A 21253-nucleotide genomic window follows, 5' to 3' on the forward strand; every position below is an offset into this window, starting at 1 on the left:
CTGGTCTATGGTCCAGCTTGTATAGCCAAGGCCTTGGTAGGTATTCTGTACTTGCAGTAGATTTTCCTTGATGTGTGGACCCCCCACTTATCCTGTTTCTTGATTCCTGGTGCTGTGAATTGAATAATTTTCAGTATGCCTATGAGCTACTGCTGGCAGGGTCTCAGACTCCTGTTTGGCTTTGGTTCAGGGGTTCTTAATGAGAATTCCTTGCTCCACAAAGGTGGCACTGTAAACTGTCCCCTCTGAGCCATCAAATTGAGTTCAATGGTTTCATTAAAGAAATATGTGTATGTTCCTATAAATCTAAGACATCATGTGTGCTATGCAAATGCTCCACAGAGAAACTATAACCCCAGTCCCAGATCCATAATTTGATAAACAGGGTGCTATTTGCTTTGCCAGAAAGGTAGGAAACAGAGCAACACACTTATTAGACTATTCCAGGCTGGAAGTGGAGGGTGATCACACTCTAGCCATATTCTGGTTATCAAATAGAGCTCACTAGCCCAGGAACTCTCACAGACACCAGGAGACACTGTGATGCCGGAGCCCCAGCCGTGCTGTAATGTTCTGTCAAGTGATATTCTGCATCTTGTCTTCTGAGGTCAATCAGTATGTGCACTGGGACACTGCCAGGTGCTTGGCAAAACCACAGCATTTACAATTCTAGGAATCTGCTTTCCTGATAAATTTATACATGTATACAGTCAAGTGTGTGGAGCATTCATGGAGGCAGAAGACAGGTCCATCTACAGGAATCTTTTGGTGACAAAAAGCCAGGTGGACTTATCTATGACACGTATCCATTGTATGTCTTTCTATGGCTATTGTCCCAAACCACCAGATGTTAATTCACCAGAAAATTTTCTGGTGATGTCTCAGAAGTAGGCTCCAATGCAAGTAAAGGAATGGCAAGGGCAAGCAGGCAAAGAGCAAAAGCTTCCTTCTTCAATGTCCTTATATAGGCTTCCAGCAGAAGGTGTGGCCCAGATTAAAGGTTTTGAGTCTTTCCCACCTCAAGATCTGGATCAAAGTCGTGTGTCTTCCTACATCAAAGCTCTGGACTGGAAGTGGATTCACTTACTTCAAAACCAAGCAGAAAACCTCTCACAGGTTTGCTCTCCATTTCTGGGTCGTAGCTCATTCCAGATATAGTCAAGTTGACGCCAAGAACAGCCATCACAGTGTTGAAAACCGCAGAAGGGTTAAGGCAGTTATCAAACACCATTTAAAAAAATGTTTATTTTGAAAACAGAAATGTACAGTTGCTCTAGTTTGGCTGGATGGGAGTTAAGGCTGCTGTAGCAGTTGCAGTGGTTAACTGTGGCAGCTACAGTAGCTGCAATAGTCATTTCAATGAATCTCTTTGGGTATGTTAAGTGTTCTGGAGCCCAGCTAAGCTGGTGATCCCCTATGCCACGGGCCAGTTAGATAGACAGGAATCCAGGCATGGATTTTTTTTTTGTCCAAGAATTAAAGCAGGAGATAACATCAGTGTAGTAAGAGGAAATGTGGTGAATGGGGTGGGAATCAGAAGTGCATGTCACTTTTCTCATGAGGACACTGGTTGCATTTGCTCCACATCAGTATGGTCTCAATCTTAACTTGATCACATCTGCGAAGACAATATTTCCAAGTGAGTTCACACATACAGGTATTGGAGGTGAGGAGATGAATGTATCTATTTGGAGATGTATTTCAACTCACAACAGGGAGAAACAGATTTCCTCATCTTACAAGTTCTTACTAGCTTTTATTTTGGTAAAGTGAAGAAAGGGGAATATGGGTGGGTTTTTTTTTAAAATAACGAAGTCATTATAAAACATATATTTATGGAGTCTTCCATACAACTGATTTTTTTTTCCTGAAGGACATTTGGGGAATGGGGAAGATGTGGAGCCTTTCTCTTTAAGTCTCTTTTTAGAAGTGGCCACTTGCTTTGCGGAAGGTTCACAGTGACGATCGTCCGGCTGCTTGGCGGTGGCAGTCTTTTTTTGGGATCTCCTTCTGACTGAGGCTGGAGTGACACAGTTGGGGATGGCAGATTTATGTACTGTTGTTTCTGGATGTGGGGCTCTGACCTCAGAGGTTTCAGACTTTCCATCTACTGAAGCTTGAGAGAACACACAGTCTATGTATTCAGAGGTGTGCAAGGACCGTTGACAGGGCTGCTGTGCTCAGAGGGGCACTCGTGTCACTCGGAAGCCCAAGTCACATAATAAAAGGGGCAATGTTGGTGCATCTGACTCACACCTCAGACGTGGTAGATCTAAATCGGTTGCAGAAGTGTCCTGTTCCCAAAACACCAATCTTTTGTGACAGTTTTCTAGCAGGTGACATGTTAAGGAACATGTCTTAAGGAAGACACACCCTTTTCAAGTTATCATAACGATGACTGATGGTGTAGAGGTGGTCCTGAGTGGCAGAAGCCACTGTCACAAACCTTTGGAATATACTCTGAGAAAGGGCTCTGGTAGAGGGCTGGTTCATCTGTGTGCTTATTAGGACTCTTACCTATAAATATTGGAAACCTAACTCCAATGGCTACATTCAAAAGGGGAATACAGCTTTGACTTGGGAATGTTCTGGATCCAGGGACCATGTTGTGGCCAGGACCTACTTCCAAGGCTTCAGAGTTTGTGTTTTGATCTTTTCACTGTATCTGTGATGTTGTTTCGTCCCACCTTGGCCTCCACAGTTGAAAACACAGGTAATAAACAGCTGGTAGGTGCCACACAATTGGTAGGTTAGAGATTCACCAGCCAGCAGACTGACCTCTTTTGGATCCCAGTGTTAAAGACAGGTGGTGTCTGCAGCTTTGCTTTGATCTGGTCAACCCAGTGGTGCACACATGAGTGCATGCCTATGTGTGCGGTGTGAGAACCATAGCTAACTGATGTTGCCCGACTGGGCAGGAGGTTAAGGGTGCACATCTTGACCCGAGAGCATTGCAGAAAGTCCCAGAGGCAGAAAATGGCTTTTCGCCTGTCAAACTGCCAGTTGACAAGAGAGCTAAGAGCGAAATGAGATTGCATATGACTAAATACATGTGTTCTTTATAATACTACACCATCTCCCTTTCAGCAGAAAACAGTGATATTTTATTGATACAATTTTCTATTTCAGGGGAAAAAAAAACAACCAAAAAGCAAATCAGAAAGCTCGTCATGTCTTCCAGAAGAGGCAGACAGAAACACAAACAACAACAACAAACCAAAGCACGGAATAAAATCTGCGTGGGAAACAGGCAGAGGAGACCGCAGAGAGTTGAACGATTTCCACCTCGCCGAGTTTTTGTTGAGCCGCAGCTGTCCTCTGCGTTACGAACACGCGTGTCCTTAGCTCCACTCTTCAGATGACGACACAGGACTACAGGGGCAAGACTCCCGCCGCTGGCCGACAGCCTGGTCCGCAGAGACCCAACAGGGGGTGATGCGGGAGAACCGCTGGAGTGACATTTTCCTTGGCGGCCGAGTTTCTCGGGTTTCTAGGACATCTTCTCAACTCCTCGGGGGGTGGCGTTGAGGTGAAGTTTGCGTGGCCCTTCTAGGAAGGATAAAGAACACTTCGGAAGAGCAGTCATGTCACTCGGGTTAGATTTATGATGTCACTGAATCCGTACAGCATCTTCGGCCCCGCTGGTTGTATTTTCCAGATGAGAACAGATCACACCATGGCATTTCCCTGAGGACTCTGTGTGTCGCTGAGGCGGCCAGCACCGCTGTCGGTTAAATAAACTACCAGTTTTCCCTTCGCGATCGACTCGGGTTCGGAACGCCACACCCCTGACATTTCCCCCGTGCCGCCCCCAGCGTGACGCCAGGGCCAATCCCGTCACTGCGCTCGCGGCCGTGTTCCACCTCTGGCATCTCGCGAGAGTTTTGTTTTCTTCCAACCTGTCTCGGACCTGCGCGCGACGTCGGGCGCTTTGGCCCCTGCGGTTTGATGATTTTCTATCAGTCTTAAGGTTCCAAACAGGCCGCGTCTTTTCCCTTCGGTCACTAAGATCTCGCGAGATTTACCGGGCTGTCTCATTCCTCCTCGCTCCCCCCCCCCCCGTTCCCCCGCCGCGCCTGCGCAGATCTCTTCAAAGGAGAAGGTCGCTCTTGGAGGAAGTGGCCTCTTTGCGTCCCGTGACCGGAGCGCCGTTACTACTTTCTCGAAGCTCCTCTCGGCCACTTGCCGGGACACTCCGCCGCCAAGATGCCTCGGATTATGATCAAAGGGGGCGTGTGGAGGAATACCGAGGTGAGGCAGCTTTTTCCCGCCGTCCGCTGCCCTCCGCCGGGTCCGGTAGCGTGTGCGCACGCGCAGGGGAGGTCCGGGAGCCGTGGCTGCCCCGCAGGGTCTGTCCGCGTCGGGGACCGGACCCTGGGGACCAATTGCTGTACGTGGGTGCGGGCTCGGGTCACCTGCGCACCTCGGGGGCGAGGTTGCGACCCGTCGCCCCGCGCTCCCCGCCTGTTATGTGCTAGGCCCACAAACACTTACTTGTTCGGCTAGGGGCGCGCCCCGTCACTCTCTCCAGGGACCCCGGGGCGGCCGAGACGGGACCTTCGCGGAAGCGCAGTTTCTCTTCTTTAGCCCCCTTCCTTTCTCTGCTCGTACAAAGAGCTTCCCTCTGATAGAAGTCGCTGTGGCCACAACTTTGTTTTCCCTTGACTTCCTTACAGCGAGGCAGGCGGCGCGTTTACGTCTGCACCTCTCTGCTTATCTGATGCCCCGGCGTAATCGGTCTGCTTTGCAGATCCCAAGGTCCTTTCTCTTACCTGCCAGTCACGCCGCTCTTTGCCGGGATAGAATAGTTAGGATAAACTACGTATGGTGGTGGTTGTTGCTTGCAGAAATGGAGTAGATGATGCCACGGGTGAGGGGAACCAGAGAAGAAAGGACGTAAAACAAACTAAGTTCCCGTGCCTTTGATTAAATGAATATATGAATACCTTTGTGTCTTGTGCCTTCTTGAGATAGCTTTCTAAATTGCTTGGCATCTTGCTGACGGTCCTCCGAACTTAGCTGAGAACACTTCTTGGAGTCTCTGCCCCTTAACCATCCTGTTGAGAGTTAGTTGTTTAGTGGTTTGGTGCCACCCCCTTTCGTTTGCTGTAGCGTGCTTTTTGTTTTTGCAAGCACTTTCTGTGTGGTTCCAGCAGAGCTTAACTTCTCAAGGCCTCAGTTTACTCACTTTCATAAAAAACAAGTAACATTATACACTTCTTGCGGCGTTATCAGTTTGGAATGTTGTGAACACAGCTGGGGACATTAGTAAGCCCTCGGTAAAAACAAGTTGCTGTTGCCCACATCAGCCCGCAGGTGCAGGAGGACCAGGCTTTGGTATTTTAGAACTTAGTATGAAGCCGGTTGTTTGGTGGTGTTTGTGAATGAGTCTTGTAGGATAGTTGCCTGCCGTATATACTTGGTTGAAGATGTGTTGAAGTATAGAAAAACTTCATCAAAGTTACAAATGGAGGCACTGAGGTTGTTTAAATTAGAGGAGACCTGAGGGAGGAGCAGAAATCAAAAAATCAAGTAACAGCTGCAGTAGTCAAACGATGGGGGGGGGGAGGGGAGGGTGTTTTACGGGGTCTGATGTAGCTCTGCAGTAGTCAAACTGCAGAGAGTGTGAGAGTGTGCCTGTGTGTGTGTGTGTGTGTGTGTGAGTTACACAGTCTCACGTAGCCCAGATTGGCTTAGAACTTGCTAGTACATGAGGGTGACCGTGAACTTGTGATCCTTCTGCATCTACTGCTGGGATTACTACCTGGGATGCTAACCCAGGACTTCAAGCATACTAGGTGGGCACTCTGCCAGCTGGTAATGGGAGAGAAGATGGATTGAAGAGGCTCAGGCACAAGGCATGTAAGAAACCCAAGTTAAAGTGCTTAAATGCATCCCTTTATGGCTCTATGCCCTCTGGGGTCTGTGAGTTCACCTGGCAGGTTGTTGGGGGTTGGAGATTGGAGTAGTCGGGGTGATGACTGATGAGGTAGAGGGAGCTGTGCCTCCTAGGCTATCACGATGAGTAGGGTGCTGGAGAGGAAACGTCATGTTGAACCAGAGTCTCAGCTTGCTTCTTGAGGCCTGCAGAGGTCATCTTTGATTCTCTTTTCTGGACTACACAAGACCTGGTTCAAGATAGATATTCAGAAAACTTTTTAAAAATATAAATATATAAATGTATGTGAACTTTACCTTTGTGAAGAGAATGGCAAGTACATACTGGTGAATAATTTTTGTATGTCATAAAGTAGTATTTTCAACATTGACTTTTCCCAGTTCCAGTTTGTTGAGAGACAGGTAAGACGTCCTTTGGGTTTTTTGTTTTTTGCTTTTTTTTCTGTTTTTTAAAAAGAGATTTTATTTTTAAAATTACATGTCTATATATGGGTATGCACACATGAGCACAGGGGCCGTCAGCCGCTAGAGGCTTTGGATTCCCCTGGAGCTGGAGTTACGTGTAAGCTGCCTGATGTGCATATTGGAAATTGAACTCAGGTCTGCAAGGAGCAGTACATGCTCTTGAACACTGAGCTGCCTCTCTAGTCACCTCCTTCTGATTCTTTTATGCTACTTATCATTAACTGTTAATGACGTTTTCATGCCCCTCCCCATTAAAAAAAATGATCGTGTTTCTCTGTAGGAACTCTACAGGGCTAAATAAAATTTTGTCTTTTCTCATTTGGAGGCTTGTAACTAAATGCATTCTCTTTGGCGACTCTTTTAGGATGAAATTCTGAAAGCAGCAGTAATGAAATATGGCAAAAACCAGTGGTCTAGAATTGCCTCATTGCTGCATAGGAAATCGGCAAAGCAGTGCAAAGCCAGATGGTATGTACCAAGGAGTAAGTGGAAAACAGCGTGGTCCTGATTGTGACTCAGAGGGAAGTAGGAAGGGAGGCGGGCTTTTAGATTCACTTGTCACCTGCTTCTTGGCATTGTGAGAAACTGATCAGTTGTGAAGCCCTGTTTAAGTGAGTCAGTGTACTTCAGAGTGCCTTGTGAGACAAAATACAAAAATCTTATAGGAGATTACTGGGCCTCAGCTCATTGAATGAGTTGTGTTCTAAAAGTCTATGAATTGCTTGTTTAGGACTTACTTTCCCAAAGACATAAATGCTGCTTTTTCTAGGCCAGGTCACAGTGATTAGTTTCCTAGTAGTAGGTTGCAATATTGCATGTATGCCACACAAAGATGCAGCAGATACCAACAGTCTATGTATGGTATCACCTGATAAATAACACGGTGCTGGATATGAGCTTGTGTTCTTAGTGTGAGTGAATAGGTCTCAGCTGCAGCCCATGTTCTGTGAGGAACTTTATGTTGGATTGTATGATGGTGGAAAGTGTCAGGTGCAGAGCCGAAGGAGGGTGGCCCTCAGGCTGCAGCAGCCTTACGTCATTCAGTTTCAGCCCAGCTCGAGCCCCAGTAGTGTGAGGACTGAGAAATGCGGACAGACTCTGACCCAGCTAAATACCTAATAGACAAGGTAGATTGGGCAGCCATTAGAAGATGGAGGATGCCATAGTAGTTTTACTTTAAACTTAAAAGTACAGCAGATGAAAGGGCACTTAGAGTGCTTAAATGTTTAGTGGGTTTAAACCAGATGCTAAAAGAAGAAAGTGAAGATGTCATGGTACTCAAAACATAAGACGGAGCAGTGAAATTGTAATATAAAAAATACAAGGTGCTATTCTTTCTAGATAATTTTGGAGCCTCCAGAAAAGTTAAGAACAAGTGCTGGGTGTGGTGCTGGAAGCCTTTAGTCCCAGCACAGAAGACACAAGCAGACAGATCTTTGCGCTCAAGGCCAGCCTGGTCTGCATAGCAAGTTCTGGGATAGCTGGGGCTACACAGAGAGAAACCCTATCTCAGATAACAATGGCAAAAACAGAAAACAAAAGAGAAAGTTAAGAACAAATAAAAGTAAGTACTGGCTGAAAAAGAAGTCATGATTTCATTTCAGTCAAATTAGGTTTCTAAGTATTAGTAATCTTAATAAAATACACTAATGTGAAGAGGAAAAGGTGAGTAAGTTCAACTTCACAGTGAGTAGTCTCTCGGCAGAAGGAATAGGGATTGAAGGATGAGAGTGTGATTTTAGACAGTCAGCACGTCTAATGCGTAAGCTGGGGATTTATTCTTGGTAACTGGCTAATGTTTGAAATGTTGTCTTTAATAGGTATGAATGGCTGGACCCAAGTATTAAAAAGACCGAATGGTCCAGAGAAGAGGAGGAAAAACTCTTACATTTGGCCAAGCTGATGCCAACACAGTGGAGGACCATCGCTCCAATCATAGGAAGAACAGCAGCCCAGTGCTTGGAGCACTATGAATTCCTCCTGTGAGTAGACTTAGAACATCTTGAAGACTGTGTGTATGTCAATGTGCTGAACAGACGTAAGGGCATTTCCAGCTTAATTTTGACTGTGACTAAAGCCAGGGAAACTAAAGCCGTTGAATTCTGTATTCCAATGTCACATGGCTGAGCAAAATTATGTCTTCTATTTCCCCTTTAAAAGGATGATTTACAAAGTAAGCGAGTTACAGTCATCTTAGAAAAGTGAGTGCATGAGCGAGTGCATGAAGGCCACCTGTCGCCGTGCACTCCGCTCCAGCAGTGTCTTCATTTCTCTGACTGTTCTGCAGTATGCGAGGGCTGTCTGTTTCCTCATAAGTGGAAACACTGAAGTGAGAGATTTTCAATGCCATTTTATTCACATGAAGCAATTGTAAAGATGCTGTTTTACATAATGCTCATCTGTTGGTATTTTGGGGGGAAAAAGTGGCAGAGCTAGGACCCTTGGTAATTCTAAGACAAATTGATGTGATACTATGACAGACTCATTTGGGCTTTTTTTTCCTCCAAGGGACAAAACTGCTCAAAGAGACAATGAAGAGGAAACAACAGATGATCCCCGAAAACTTAAACCTGGAGAGATAGATCCCAACCCAGAAACTAAACCAGCTCGGCCTGATCCAATCGATATGGATGAGGGTGAGTGGACAGACTCCTGAGTGTCCCTGGGTAACTAGACGATGTGGGCATTCCTTCCTTGCTTCTCAGTTTCTTCTCCAACTCTTGACTTTTTACAATCCCAGTTCTGTCAGTGGTGGTTATTCTAAGTATCTCCCCAAATGTGTCTGCCCTTTTTTTTTTTTATTACAGAAGTAACTGCTTAATCCCCTTTATTTTCCTTTTTCTTTCTTTCTTTTCTTTTTCTTTCTTTCTTTTTTTTTTTTTTTTGAGACATGGTTTCTCTCTGCAGCCTTAGCTGTCTTGGACTCACTTTGTAGACCAGGCTGGCCTTGAACTCAACAGAGATTCACCTGCCTTTGCCTCCCGAGTGCTGAGATGAAAGGCGTGCACCACCACACCTGGCCAGTCCCCTTCATTTTCCAATTTTTCATTCCATTTAATGAACTGAGCAGTGTAGTAGGCAGATGTCCCAGAGATGAGCTGTGAACCTTGCAGGATCCTGTTTCTCATTCCCTTTCTAGAAAGAGGCAACAAGCTAGCCTATTGAACCTTGGTGTTTCTTTGACCTTAGCTGATTTCCTCTCCATGAGAAGGTTGCACTGCAAGACACTGTGCTGGAGACTCACACTGGTTCAGTGAGACAGTGAGGCAGAGGAACTGGGCTTCAGATCCACCTCTACTGTGTATTATTAGCTGTGCATGGACCTGTACAGGCTCTCTGAGCTGGATTCTTCCTTGCTGGGGGTGGACAGTAATACCTACTTTACCTTCTTGCAGGTACTTGATAGTTTTCTAGATTGAGAAGTCTGAATGCAGCAGTTCCCAAGGGTGACTCGTTTGTGATTAGTCTGTCTACATCCTTGTGACTTGGGAAACTTTTAAAGCTATGGGCACCAGGCCCTCCCTGATATACTGAGTTGGTAATTGTTACTGAGGGAAGAGTCGAGGGAGGGCTGTGATCTGAATGGAATCTAAGTCATGTACAAGTTGCACAGATGGTTTAGGCATCGTTATGACTTTGTTGTTGTTCTGCTCTGGAGAGCTGCAGAAAGTGTCTTGGAGGAGAAGCAGTTCTGAGGGAACAGTTTGTCTGTAAAGGTTTTCGGTTCTCCACGATCATTACAGTGGTTTTCTACTTGTACTGTTCCAGCGTGCTGGTGATGAGGATGCTGTTATAGTAGAGCTTTCAGCGAGTGAATAGCTGCTACTTACTCGATCTATTTCAGTCTTCTCAGCTCCTTTTTGTTTTTGTTATTGTTTTTTCCTTTGGTTTTTCGAGACAAGATTTCTCTGTAGCCTTGGCTGTCCTGGACTCGCTCTGTAGATCAGGCTGGCCTCAAACTCACAGTGATCCACCTGCCTCCCAAGTGCTGAGATTAAAGGCGTGCACCACCACTGCCTGACTCTTCTTAGCTCTTTTTAGCATCTCTGAAGTAGAAATTCTTACTCTGATTTTAAAGGTAAATTCTTATTGACAGAGGTAAATATGGGGTCAGGCTTACATAGCTAGCAAGTTAGTGATGGGATGATTTATAACCTGACCTTCTCTGATGTCACAAATTTTCTATACCCTGTACCAATAGCGAGTGCATTTGTGCTTTTGTCACTGTAAGCACTAGGTATGTCTGACTGCTCATGTTGGGGAGGAGCTTACTTTTTCTTGTCTTTATTTTTGCAGATGAACTTGAGATGCTTTCTGAGGCTCGAGCCCGCCTGGCCAATACTCAAGGAAAGAAGGCTAAGAGGAAAGCAAGAGAAAAGCAGTTGGAAGAAGCAAGGTATGTTTTTCATTTCACATCCAATAGTTAGTTGTGCATCCTTAGGCTCAGGAAAGCTGAACTGGCCAATTCCTATTTTGATGTTACTTCTTAGTTTCTTTATTTTCTGGGACAAACAAAAACAACTTCTGTACTTTTTCCCTAATCATTTCAGAGTAGTTAGGAAAAACACACAGCATGGCAGAAATTACGGGCATTTGACCCAGTGTGCTGTGTTTGATCTATTGAGGCATCTTGGCATCAGGAGGCTTTTATATGGCTGTCAGTTACCAGTTCCCACCCTCCTTGATTAGTCTTGGGCAGGCACTGGCTAGGAGGCAGGAATTTCAGCTGAACATAGAGGCAGTTAAAGTTAATGAGCCTTGAACCAAATTCTAGGCTGTCACAGAAATCTTCATTAAAAAAGTGAGTGAACTGTATTAGGCATTGCTTTTTACTCAGGCTTTCCTCCGCCCTCTCCTTGCTGCTATATCCTGCCATGGAGGATGCTTTTGGTGTAGCTGGTCATTCATTAGTGTAGAGTGCTCAGATTTGGTGGGCGTATGGTACACATGGGGTAGTGAACAGAATCTAGGAGAAGGTGCTGCATTTCTTCTTATCTAGCTACCTTTCTATTCTGTATACTGTTGAGGGTTAGTAATGTAAGGTTGGAAAAATATCCATTTTTGCCTAGGGCTATTTGGGAACCCAGTTCTGAAAGCTGGTTAATTATGTGAACTGGCAAGGAATACATTAATTGCATCTGTGGAAGTTTGGTTAGGATTGATTGATTGAAGTACGTCTGTGCAGATTTTAATTTACCCTACCATTTCTTGTAGCATCTATGTATTTAAGCTGTGCGCTGCATTCGCCTTGCAAAAGGTAGGACTGTGTGTGAAGCTGGGTTCAAGACTACTCCAGATGTTAAATTGCTTATCTGTTTTTGCCACTTAAAATCACTTTTTATTGACGATAAACGAGTATGCTTTTCCTTCCACATCTGTTAATATTTTTGTCTTAGGATGTGGTTGATACAGCAGCATATGTATTAGTTAGATTCACCCAGCATGATCTTGGGAATGTTTTCTAATGAGCTTAGTTGTCGCAGACATGAGGATAAGTCATAGAGGCTTTGTTCCAAAGATCTCCAGCTGATCACCACTGCTCCTAAATATTATGCATGGTCCAGGTGTAATGTTACTTAGAAATTTGCTATTTCTCCTAAAACTGTTTTTTCTCTTTATTTCTTAGCTCTAAGGAAAATCATACCGGGAAACCTTTTTCCCAGAGAGAATGTTGAAGGAGGGCATCTGGCCAAAGGCTTGAGACAATGAGTTTTTTGCTCTGACTGTGAGCACCCAAGCAGAAATTGCATGAAAGAAAGTTAAGACTTGACATAACAGGACCTAGCTAGATACTGTTACCTGTAGAAATGCTTCCTTAGAATCTGCTTTGAGAGCAATAGAAGGTGGGCTTGCAATGTCATGCTTTACAGATAGTTTACAATAGAGGGCCCTTTGACAGTTAGCTTAGGCTTGGATAGCACACCTGTTGCTCTGGGACTGGAAGTAGGTCAAGTTTTTAGAGAATATTTATGATATGTTGCTATGACAATCTTGTAAACACATTGGCTTTAGCCTGGGGAAATTTATGAATAAACTTTCCCTGTATTAAAAATAACGATCAGGTTATGCTGACCATTGCTTGAAAATTGTTTTTTGTTATATGTTTTATTGTAGGTTACAGAAGTTTTTGTATTTCCTTGTTACTCTGTTGATTTTTGAATGCCCTAGTGATTATAAAAGATGAAAAAAAAATTCATGATATAAGCTGTAATAGGAAAAAATTGAATTTCATTTCAATAAAATAATGGGGTTGGCCCAAGGAGAAAGGACAAGCAAGTAACAGACGTGAGAGAGTAAGCTAGAGTGAGATGGGGGACAGCAAGAGAGATGGACAGAAAGATGAGGAACAGCAAGTAAGAAGATTGATAGCAAGATGGGTGACAACAAGCAGGAAGAGAGGTAGAAAGATGGGTGACAGCAAGCAAGGAATCAGTCAGACAGCAAGCAAGACAGAGACAGCCAGACAGCCAGACAGCTAGAAGAAAAGTTCTCCTGGGCTTTAAGACCTTCAGCTTGTACCGCATATGCCTGAGTCCCCAAATCTCTCTTTTTCCTCCATTCCTCAGCCGCTCCTCAACAACCAGTTCCTCTAGCTAGTTGTCCAACCAGTGGTTGGTTTCCCTTAACCAGCTGTTCACCAGCTGCTCAGCTCTTCCTACCTTGGATGCACCTCTCTTCTCTCCTCTTTGCTGTTTGCGCAGCTGGTCTTGGGGATCAGCATTTAGTCTTTGTTTCTGTTACTTAAAGGATGAAATTACTTTTGGAATATATCCTTCAAGACTTCTCTTTCATTGTATATGTATGTTTATATGTCTGGAAATGCATTAACATAGACTTAATGGGATCATTCCGTGTATAGTCACATCTCATACAGTCCTTTGTTAATCTTACTGGGGTGCCCTTTGTAACTGTTTTCTTCACAAGTCTCATTTTTTTTTTTCTTGAAAACTGCATGTTTTATATATGGTGACATAATAGTTGAGGGAACTGTACCCTCATTCCACCCAGGTTTAAAAAAATTTTTGTTTTGAGACCAATTTCATTACGTCAGTGAAGTTTGTTCCCTGTTGTCCTCTGAGGATTGAGCAGCCCTCTGGTGCTGCTGCTCAGGGAGGGGAAGCGTGGCTGCCACAGTCGCTGTGGGATGGCGTGTGTGGGCACGGCTCTTGTGCGTACTTTTCTTCTGATTTTACCCAGCTGTTTGTTGTAGTGCTTTCAGCAGTGTTGTGAGGTAATAAATTGTTGTGTAGTTAAATCCGATTCAGCGTGGGGTCCTTTGAAGAGAGAGTTCTGAGATCTGCCTGCCTTTGAAATTTATTCTGACTCCAGCAGAGCTCTGTCCTCTGTTTCAGTCTGTCAAGCTAGTCAGCTCTCAGCTTGACCTCAGGCTACACTGCCTCTGCCCACTCTTCCTGGTTGCGGCTTTTGAAGTGCCCTTTGCCTGGAGTCTTGTAGATGGAGCGAGTTCTTTTAGATCTTGCTTCTTCTCCAGGGCTCTAACTGTGCATTTCTGATTGACACTCTTGGTTAAGGAGCTGAGTGTGCTGGGGAGCAGGGGTGGTAGGCAGTCCTTGATTCTCTCCCAGGGTAGAGTCCCCATTCCAGAAGCTGAGGCAGAAAGAGCTCTCAGCTCTCAGGGCTGTACCCCAGTGGTAGGTGCCCAGGGGAGAACCCTTGTCCCTTGTTTGGGTGGAAGGAGGAGGCTGTGTAGCTGGGTGTCGGGTGGCAAGTGAGAAGCGCTGGGCCCTGCAGCTCCTGGACTGAGAGCTGTGACTGCTCGTGGGCAGGGAGAGGGGGCTGTGTGGCGTTTCCTCCTGCAGGAGCTGGTGGGTACAAGCTTTGTAAATCAGGCTGGCCTCGAGCTCACAGAGATCTGCCTGCCTCTGCCTCCTGAGTGCCACCATGCCCGGCCAGGCTTCACTCTATATGAGTAGTTTTGTAGCTTTTCTTAAGATTATATAGAAACTGTATACTTGAGAAGTTATATAAAGCCTGCATAATACCTTGTCTTAAATCTTTTGTACATTCATTCAGTTCTTATTAGTGAATTAGGTTGTGGCCAGTGTTCAGCAAAACAGTCTCTGATTAAGTAAAGTACTTACTTGTATTGATTTAGTCTCTTGGTTGAAGTCAGAGGAGTGAATTGGTGGCTTAAAAAATATGAAAAACGTTAGGCTTTTAATCTGTGTTGCTAAATTTTTTTTTAAAGACCACCATCCCCGTTGATTTTCTTTTTACATTTGCTGGATACTGTCTGCTTCTACACTTCTTTTGAGACAGACTTAATATGTAGTTTTGGCTGGCCTAGAGCGTGATATGGCCCCAAATTCAGAGATGCAGCTGCCTCCTAAGTGCTGGGACTAAAGACATGCACCACCTTGCTCAGCTCTACTCTTTACACTTCTGCCATTAAAATTCAGAACGATAGCAACTAGATATGCAGAAATGGTACATGCTAATTTAATTTGTGATTGTTAAGTTAAACTTTTCTTTCTTTTCTTTTTTTTTTTAACATTAGAGTTTCACATGGAGGGTTGGAGAGACTAGCCCGTGGTGTTAAGAGCATGCACAGTTCTGTCCCCAGCTCATAACCACCTGTGACCTTTCCTCCAGGAGTTCCAGCGCACTCTTCTGGCTTCCTGTGGCACTGCATGCATGTATAGTTCACCCACACAGATACACATACATATAAATAAAAATAATAAACCTTTAAAAGTTTACATAAATTTTAAAAATAGTATTTTATCATTTCTTTGAGATTTTTAATACAGTGTATTTTGAACATATTCACTTCCAACTGCTCCCAGGTCCACCTTGTATATAAACTGTATTTAACCATTTCTGATTAGGGATGAGTGTTTTTTTTTTTTTTAATGATTTATTTTTTTGTTCTCTAGTTATAAAATTTAAATCTCAACATTATTAATCTTTTTTGCTACTTAATTTATTAATAGCTATATTCTTTTGTTTGTTAGTTTGTTTTCAAGACAGAGTTTCTCTATGTAGCTCTGGCTGTCCTGGAACTCACTCTGTAGACTAGACTGGCTTTGAACTCACAAGTACTGGGATCAAAGGCTTGTACCTCTTCCCAAAAGGAAAGAAAGAAAGAAAGAAAGAAAGAAAGAAAGAAAGAAAGAAAGAAAGACAGACAGACAGACAGACACACAAATAGAAACCTTGCTGTGGGAGCTGTAGTGTGTCCCACAGTTAAACTCTTACTTAGAGAGAGGTACACATTTATCTACAGTTTCTCTGCTTTCCCTTTTTGCCTTATTGCTTTTTTTTTTGTTTGTTTTTGTTTTTGTGTTTTTGTTTTTTTGTTTTTTCGAGACAGGGTTTCTCTATGTTGCCTTGGCTGTCCTGGACTCGCTTTGTAGACCAGGCTGGCCTTGAACTCACAGCTATCCGCCTGCCTCTGCCTCCCGAGTGCTGGGATTAAAGGCGTGCGCCACCATGCCCGGCTCACCTTATTGCATTTTTAAAGTCAGCTGGAATTTGGCAAATGGTGTGAGGTAGGGCTTGAGTAAATACTTCTTTTTCAGATAACGAGATAGCTTTCTTAACTGCTGTTGGGTTAACCCACCTCTGCCTGGCAATGTTGATTTTCAAGGTGACTCTATTTTTTTTCTCCAGGCGTCTCGCTGCCCTCCAGAAAAGACGAGAGCTTCGAGCAGCTGGCATAGAGATTCAGAAGAAAAGGAAGAAGAAGAGAGGAGTTGATTATAATGCTGAAATCCCGTTTGAGAAAAAGCCTGCTCTTGGTTTCTATGATACTTCTGAGGAGAATTACCAGGCCCTTGATGCAGATTTCAGGAAATTACGACAGCAGGATCTTGATGGGGAGCTAAGATCGTGAGTCCCTTTGAGTCTGCAGATAGGTGCAGGAGGACTCTGAAGCCTTTTATAAAGTGTCATAAAGCCAGGTTCTTAGGGTCTCCACTGTCATGTTTTTAGTATACAATATGATGTGCAGTTCTTTTAAAACGTGTGTGTGTGTGTGTTTTGTATATATTTGTGTTGCATGTATGTCATGGCACCCAAGTGAGGTCAGAAGACATGGTTGCTTCCCTCCTGCCATGTGGGTCATGGGGTTGTCAGGTTTGGGAGGCTGGTTCCTTTATCTACTAAACCATCTCATTGACTTGATATGTGTTTCTTGAATTGGTGCTTTAGGAGACTGTTTACTCACTGATGACATCTTTTCTTTTTTGAATATGTATAGGTGTTTTGCCTATATGTATGTGTGCCTCTTGGCCTTGGTGCTCATGGAGGCCAGAAGACTCCCCTGAACTGGAGTTAGAGATGGTGGTGAAATACAATATGGGTTGTGGAACTCAAACTGGGGTCATTTGGTAGAGCAGCCACCAGTGCCCTTAACCACTGAGCCATCTCTCCAGCCTGAGTACCATTACTAATGACATCTTTATTATTTGTTTATTTTTATTTTTTGAGCAGTGTCTCATCATGTAGCTCTAGCTGTCCTGGAACTCATTCTTTAGGCCAGGCTGTCCTCAAACTTACAGAGATCCACTTGCCTCTGCCTCCCTAGTATTGGGATTAAACACCTTTATGCCCAGTTTATTATTATTATTACTATTTTTAGCAACTGACATCTTAATATTTTTGTACATTTGTAGTAAGTTAGATCTTACACTAACAACCTGAAGAAATCTCATCAAAATCTAGTCCGGCTTATTATATTATAATTTGCTTGTATGTGTTGCCTATGGGTGTGTGTGTTGGTGCATGTGAGTGTGTGCTTTTGTATTTGGAGAAGAGAGATCAACACTGAGTGTCGTTAGGAGCTGTTCACCTTGTACCCTCCTCTACTTCTACCCCGATACTAGGCAAGAGCTCTTCCATTGAGCTATAATCTCAGCCCTACCTTGTTATTTGAGATGAAGTTTTTCATTGGCCTAGAGCTCACCAATTTCGGTTTGTGAGCTCCAGGGTTCTGCCTGATTCCATCTCTAGCTCTAGGAGTTGCAGTCAGTCTCAGTCAGTACCCCCTGGGCGCCACCCCCCCCATGGGTGTGTGTGTGTGTGTGTGTGTGTGTGTGTGTGTGTGTGTGTGAGAGAGAGAGAGAGAGGGAGGGAGGGAGGAGGGGGGGAGGGAGACCCTTGTAGAGTTGGTTCCCTCCTCCTACCTTTATATGAGTTCTTGCAGTCAATTCAGATCATTGAGCTTTTGTGGCAAATAAATGCCTTGTGTGTTGAGACATCTCATTGATGTAACTGGCCCCTCCCCCATTTTTTCTTTTTTTCTGAGACAAGGTTTCTCTGTAACAGTTCTGGAACTTTCGCTGTAGACCAGGCTGGCCTTGAACTCACAGAGATCTGCCTGCTTCTGCCTCCTGAGTGCTGGGATTAAAGGCGTGTTCCACCACTGCCCTGCCAACCTGTTTTATTTTTAAAGTGAAAAAATTTGCCTTTTTTTTCTTACAAAGAAAAGACAAAATGTTTACTGCATTTTGTCTTTACACTTGATGTAGATAGGTAGATGTATTTATGTATTTATCTGTCTGTTTTTCTAGATTTAGATATTTAGGAGTTCCTGTGAGTCTTAGCATGTGCATGTTGTAGGATGGGCCTTATGTCGTCAGAGGGTTTTTATTGGCTACTCAGATCACTTTCATGTCTGTTGATACGGATTTTTACTTAGCCATCAGCCACTATAAAGCAGAATTTTCTTGAGTGTTTAGGACCTTTGCTTAGTTTGCTCTTCAACTAGCTCCAAGAATAAAACTGGGGGACTAGAAATATGGCTCAGCTGTTAAGAACACTGGCTGTTCTTCCAGAGATCCTGAGTTCAATTCCCAGCAACCACATGGTGGCTCATAACCATCTATGATGATAATCTGGTGCCCTCTTCCGGAGTGTAGGCATACATACAGGCAGAATACTGTTTATGTAATAAATAAATCTTAAAAAAAAAAAAGAAAAAAGAATAAAACTAGTCATTTGGAAGGAGTACACCTGGCTGAGGTAGGGAGGAAGACAAGTAGGATGCTAAAATACTGCTTGAGGCTGGCTTAGGCTTCCAACAACCTTTGGTTGTCATTTGTCATTGTGACTACACACTTAATAGCTTTAGTTGGGCAAGATGGCTGAGCGGGTAAAGGGACCTGCCGCTGAACCTGATGACCTGAGTTTGATGCCCGGGACCCATGTGGTGGAAGGAGGAGAGAGCAAGCTCCTACCAGCTGTCCTCTGACTATTACATGCACACCATCGTGTGTGGGTACACCCCAGCCCCCTAAATAAATAGATAAATGTTAAAAAAGTTTGTATGAACTTTTAAAATCATAAAAACTTAATAATGGGAGATTTAAACATTTTCGTATTTTAATTGTCTCCTTCATTTATCTTTTTCTACATTATCGTATTTTGATATTCACATATATTTTTATATGAATATAAACATAGTAAAGTTCCTGGTATTTTAAAATATATAATGCTATACTTTATAGTTTCAAGTTTTAAATTTTATTAAATTAGTGTCCTCTGTTTTGTTAATAATTCTGTCATCATTCCAAGCTTGTATTCTTTTCAGATGTACTAGAGGTTATGATGTAGGGACAGCTTAACATAGGATTTTTGTTTTTAAAAAATTATGTTCTTAGAAATGTAATTGTTTAAAGCCTTAACATTTACATAGCTGCTGATACTGTTGCCTGTGTGTGATCCTTTCTGTCTTGATCCATGACAGTGAGAAGGAAGGAAGAGATAGGAAAAAAGACAAACAACATTTAAAAAGGAAAAAGGAGTCTGATTTACCATCGGCTATTCTTCAAACTAGCGGTGTTTCTGAGTTTACTAAAAAGAGAAGCAAGCTAGTGCTGCCTGCCCCACAGGTAATCAGAAAAGTTGGTCATCCTGTGAATTTACATGTTTATGTCATAGTCAGCAATTATCCGTGGTCTGCTATCTCAGGCCTATGTTTAATGCTCAAGAAACCACAGTCCAATGGCGACCCACACGGTTTTGTCATATGCTTCTGCTTCTAGTGGTGGTAGTTCTTCTTTTCTTTTTTTCCCTTTTTTTTTGGTTTTTTGAGACAGGGTTTCTCTGTGTAGCCTTGGCTGTCCTGTACGCACTTTGTAGACCAGACTGGCCTCACAGAGGTCCGCCTGCCTCTGCCTCCCAAGTGCTTTTTTGACATTTCTTAATTGAATTTTTCCTTAATATTTTTAAAGATACTTCTTTTGATAAAATTAAAGAATTAACACTTTAGATGTTCCTAGAGATCTTGTGGTTTAGTGAACTGTGTGTGGTATTTAGTTGATTTTTAGTAGTGTTTTCTTTTCATTAATAGTTTTGTATAAGCACTTAGGTTCTTGATACAATCAATCAGTCTGTCAGTATATTGATTTAAAACATTTTAACAATAGCAAGCAGGTATACTAACATTGGAACCATACAAAGATTAGCATGGCTCCTGTACAAGGGTGTGTACACATTTAGGATTCATTTCATATTTAAAAAAAGGAAATGTGAAGCTGGGTGGTGAGGGAGAGTGGAGTAGATCTGGGAGAACTCAGGGGGTATTAAATATGATCAGTAAACATTTATGGAATTTGAAAGAATTAATAAAAATACTAAAACACGTCTAAGTATGAAAAGATAGCCACTATAGCCAGTTGTTTATAATATGAATTCCAACCCCTACCCCCCAGTAGTAAAAGGAAGGCTTAAAGTTTTATTTTGGAAATTTTAAAGCTGGGCAGTGTTAAGTGGTACAGTGAGGTCTTTCTGCCCTTGACCCAGCTCCAGCAAGTCATCCTGAAACGTGGGAAGTTTAAGCTGCACTGTGCTCTGGGAAAGGGCTTACTGGGCTGGTCTTGTCCTTAAGATTTCAGATGCTGAACTGCAGGAAGTTGTCAAGGTAGGCCAGGCCAGTGAAGTTGCACGGCAGACTGCAGAGGAGTCTGGAATCACAAACTCTGCTTCTAGCACTCTCCTGTCTGAGTACAATGTCACAAACAACAGCATCGCTCTGAGAACACCACGGACACCGGCCTCCCAAGACAGGATTCTGCAGGTAAGCTGGCGCATCATACAGTAAGCCATTCACACTGTTGATTGTCTTTGTGTCACTATGGAGGACATTGCCTGGTTTGGTTGTTTGAATTAGTCTTGATGACCGTGAACCTAGTGCATTTCTTACAGCACAAAGCTAAATTAGCAGGCTCAGTGGTGACTTTTTTTTTTTGGTTTTTTGAGACAGGCTTTCTCAGTGTTACAACTCTAGCTGTCCTGGAACTCTTCTCTGTAGACCAGGCTGGTCTCGAACTCATGGAGATCCTCCTGCCTCTGCCTCCCAAGTGCTGGGATTAAGGTGTGCGCCACCACTGCCCGGCTTGCTTTTTTTGTTTTTGAGACATAGTTTCTTTGTGTTAACAGCCCTGGCTATCCTGGAACTCAATCTGTAGACCAGGCTGGCCTCAAACTCTCCTCCTGCCTCTGCCTCTGCCTCCCGAGTGATTAAGTGGTGACTGTTTATTCACAGCGTTTTGGAGCCAGTCTGGCCCTCTGCCTTCATTTTGTATTTGTCAAGAAGGTGCAGGCCTTACTTACTGTTTCATGCTCTTAAGTCTTATGTGTACGGATGTTTTGTCTTCATGTAAATATGTGCACCATTTGTGTGCAGTACCTGTATAGGTCAGAAGAGGGTGCTGGATCCCTTGGAAGTTGAGCTACAGATAGGAGCTACCTTGTGGGTGTTGGGAATTGAACCTGGGTCGTCTTCAGGAGCAGCCAGTGCTCTTATCCTCTGAGCTGTCTCTCCAGCCCTGCCTTCCAGTTATTGGGCCTGTGCTTGAAACTTTGTGGACCTGCTGCTGTGTGTCTCCAGGGCTGGCTCACAGCACTGGACATGGAGCAGAGCAGT

The 21253-nt window shown here is 43.7% G+C and overlaps 1 protein-coding gene across 1 annotated transcript in view; it reads left to right on the forward strand.

Moving 5' to 3' along the window:
- The first annotated feature begins 3061 nt into the window (after nucleotides 1–3061).
- CDC5L (cell division cycle 5 like) overlaps nucleotides 3062–21253 on the forward strand; it is a 40698-nt gene continuing 22506 nt past the window's right edge. Inside the window, exons 1-8 of the mRNA XM_084754826.1 lie at nucleotides 3062–4251; nucleotides 6728–6831; nucleotides 8184–8345; nucleotides 8872–8999; nucleotides 10660–10759; nucleotides 15997–16215; nucleotides 19073–19217; nucleotides 20216–20404. Of these exons, the coding sequence (XP_084610952.1) occupies nucleotides 4207–4251; nucleotides 6728–6831; nucleotides 8184–8345; nucleotides 8872–8999; nucleotides 10660–10759; nucleotides 15997–16215; nucleotides 19073–19217; nucleotides 20216–20404 (1092 nt within the window). The 5' untranslated portion in view covers nucleotides 3062–4206. The remainder of the gene's footprint in view (nucleotides 4252–6727; nucleotides 6832–8183; nucleotides 8346–8871; nucleotides 9000–10659; nucleotides 10760–15996; nucleotides 16216–19072; nucleotides 19218–20215; nucleotides 20405–21253) is intronic.

The sequence above is a fragment of the Acomys minous genome (genome assembly GCF_964271855.1).
Source record: "Acomys minous genome assembly, chromosome: 13".
NCBI lineage: Eukaryota > Metazoa > Chordata > Mammalia > Rodentia > Muridae > Acomys > Acomys minous.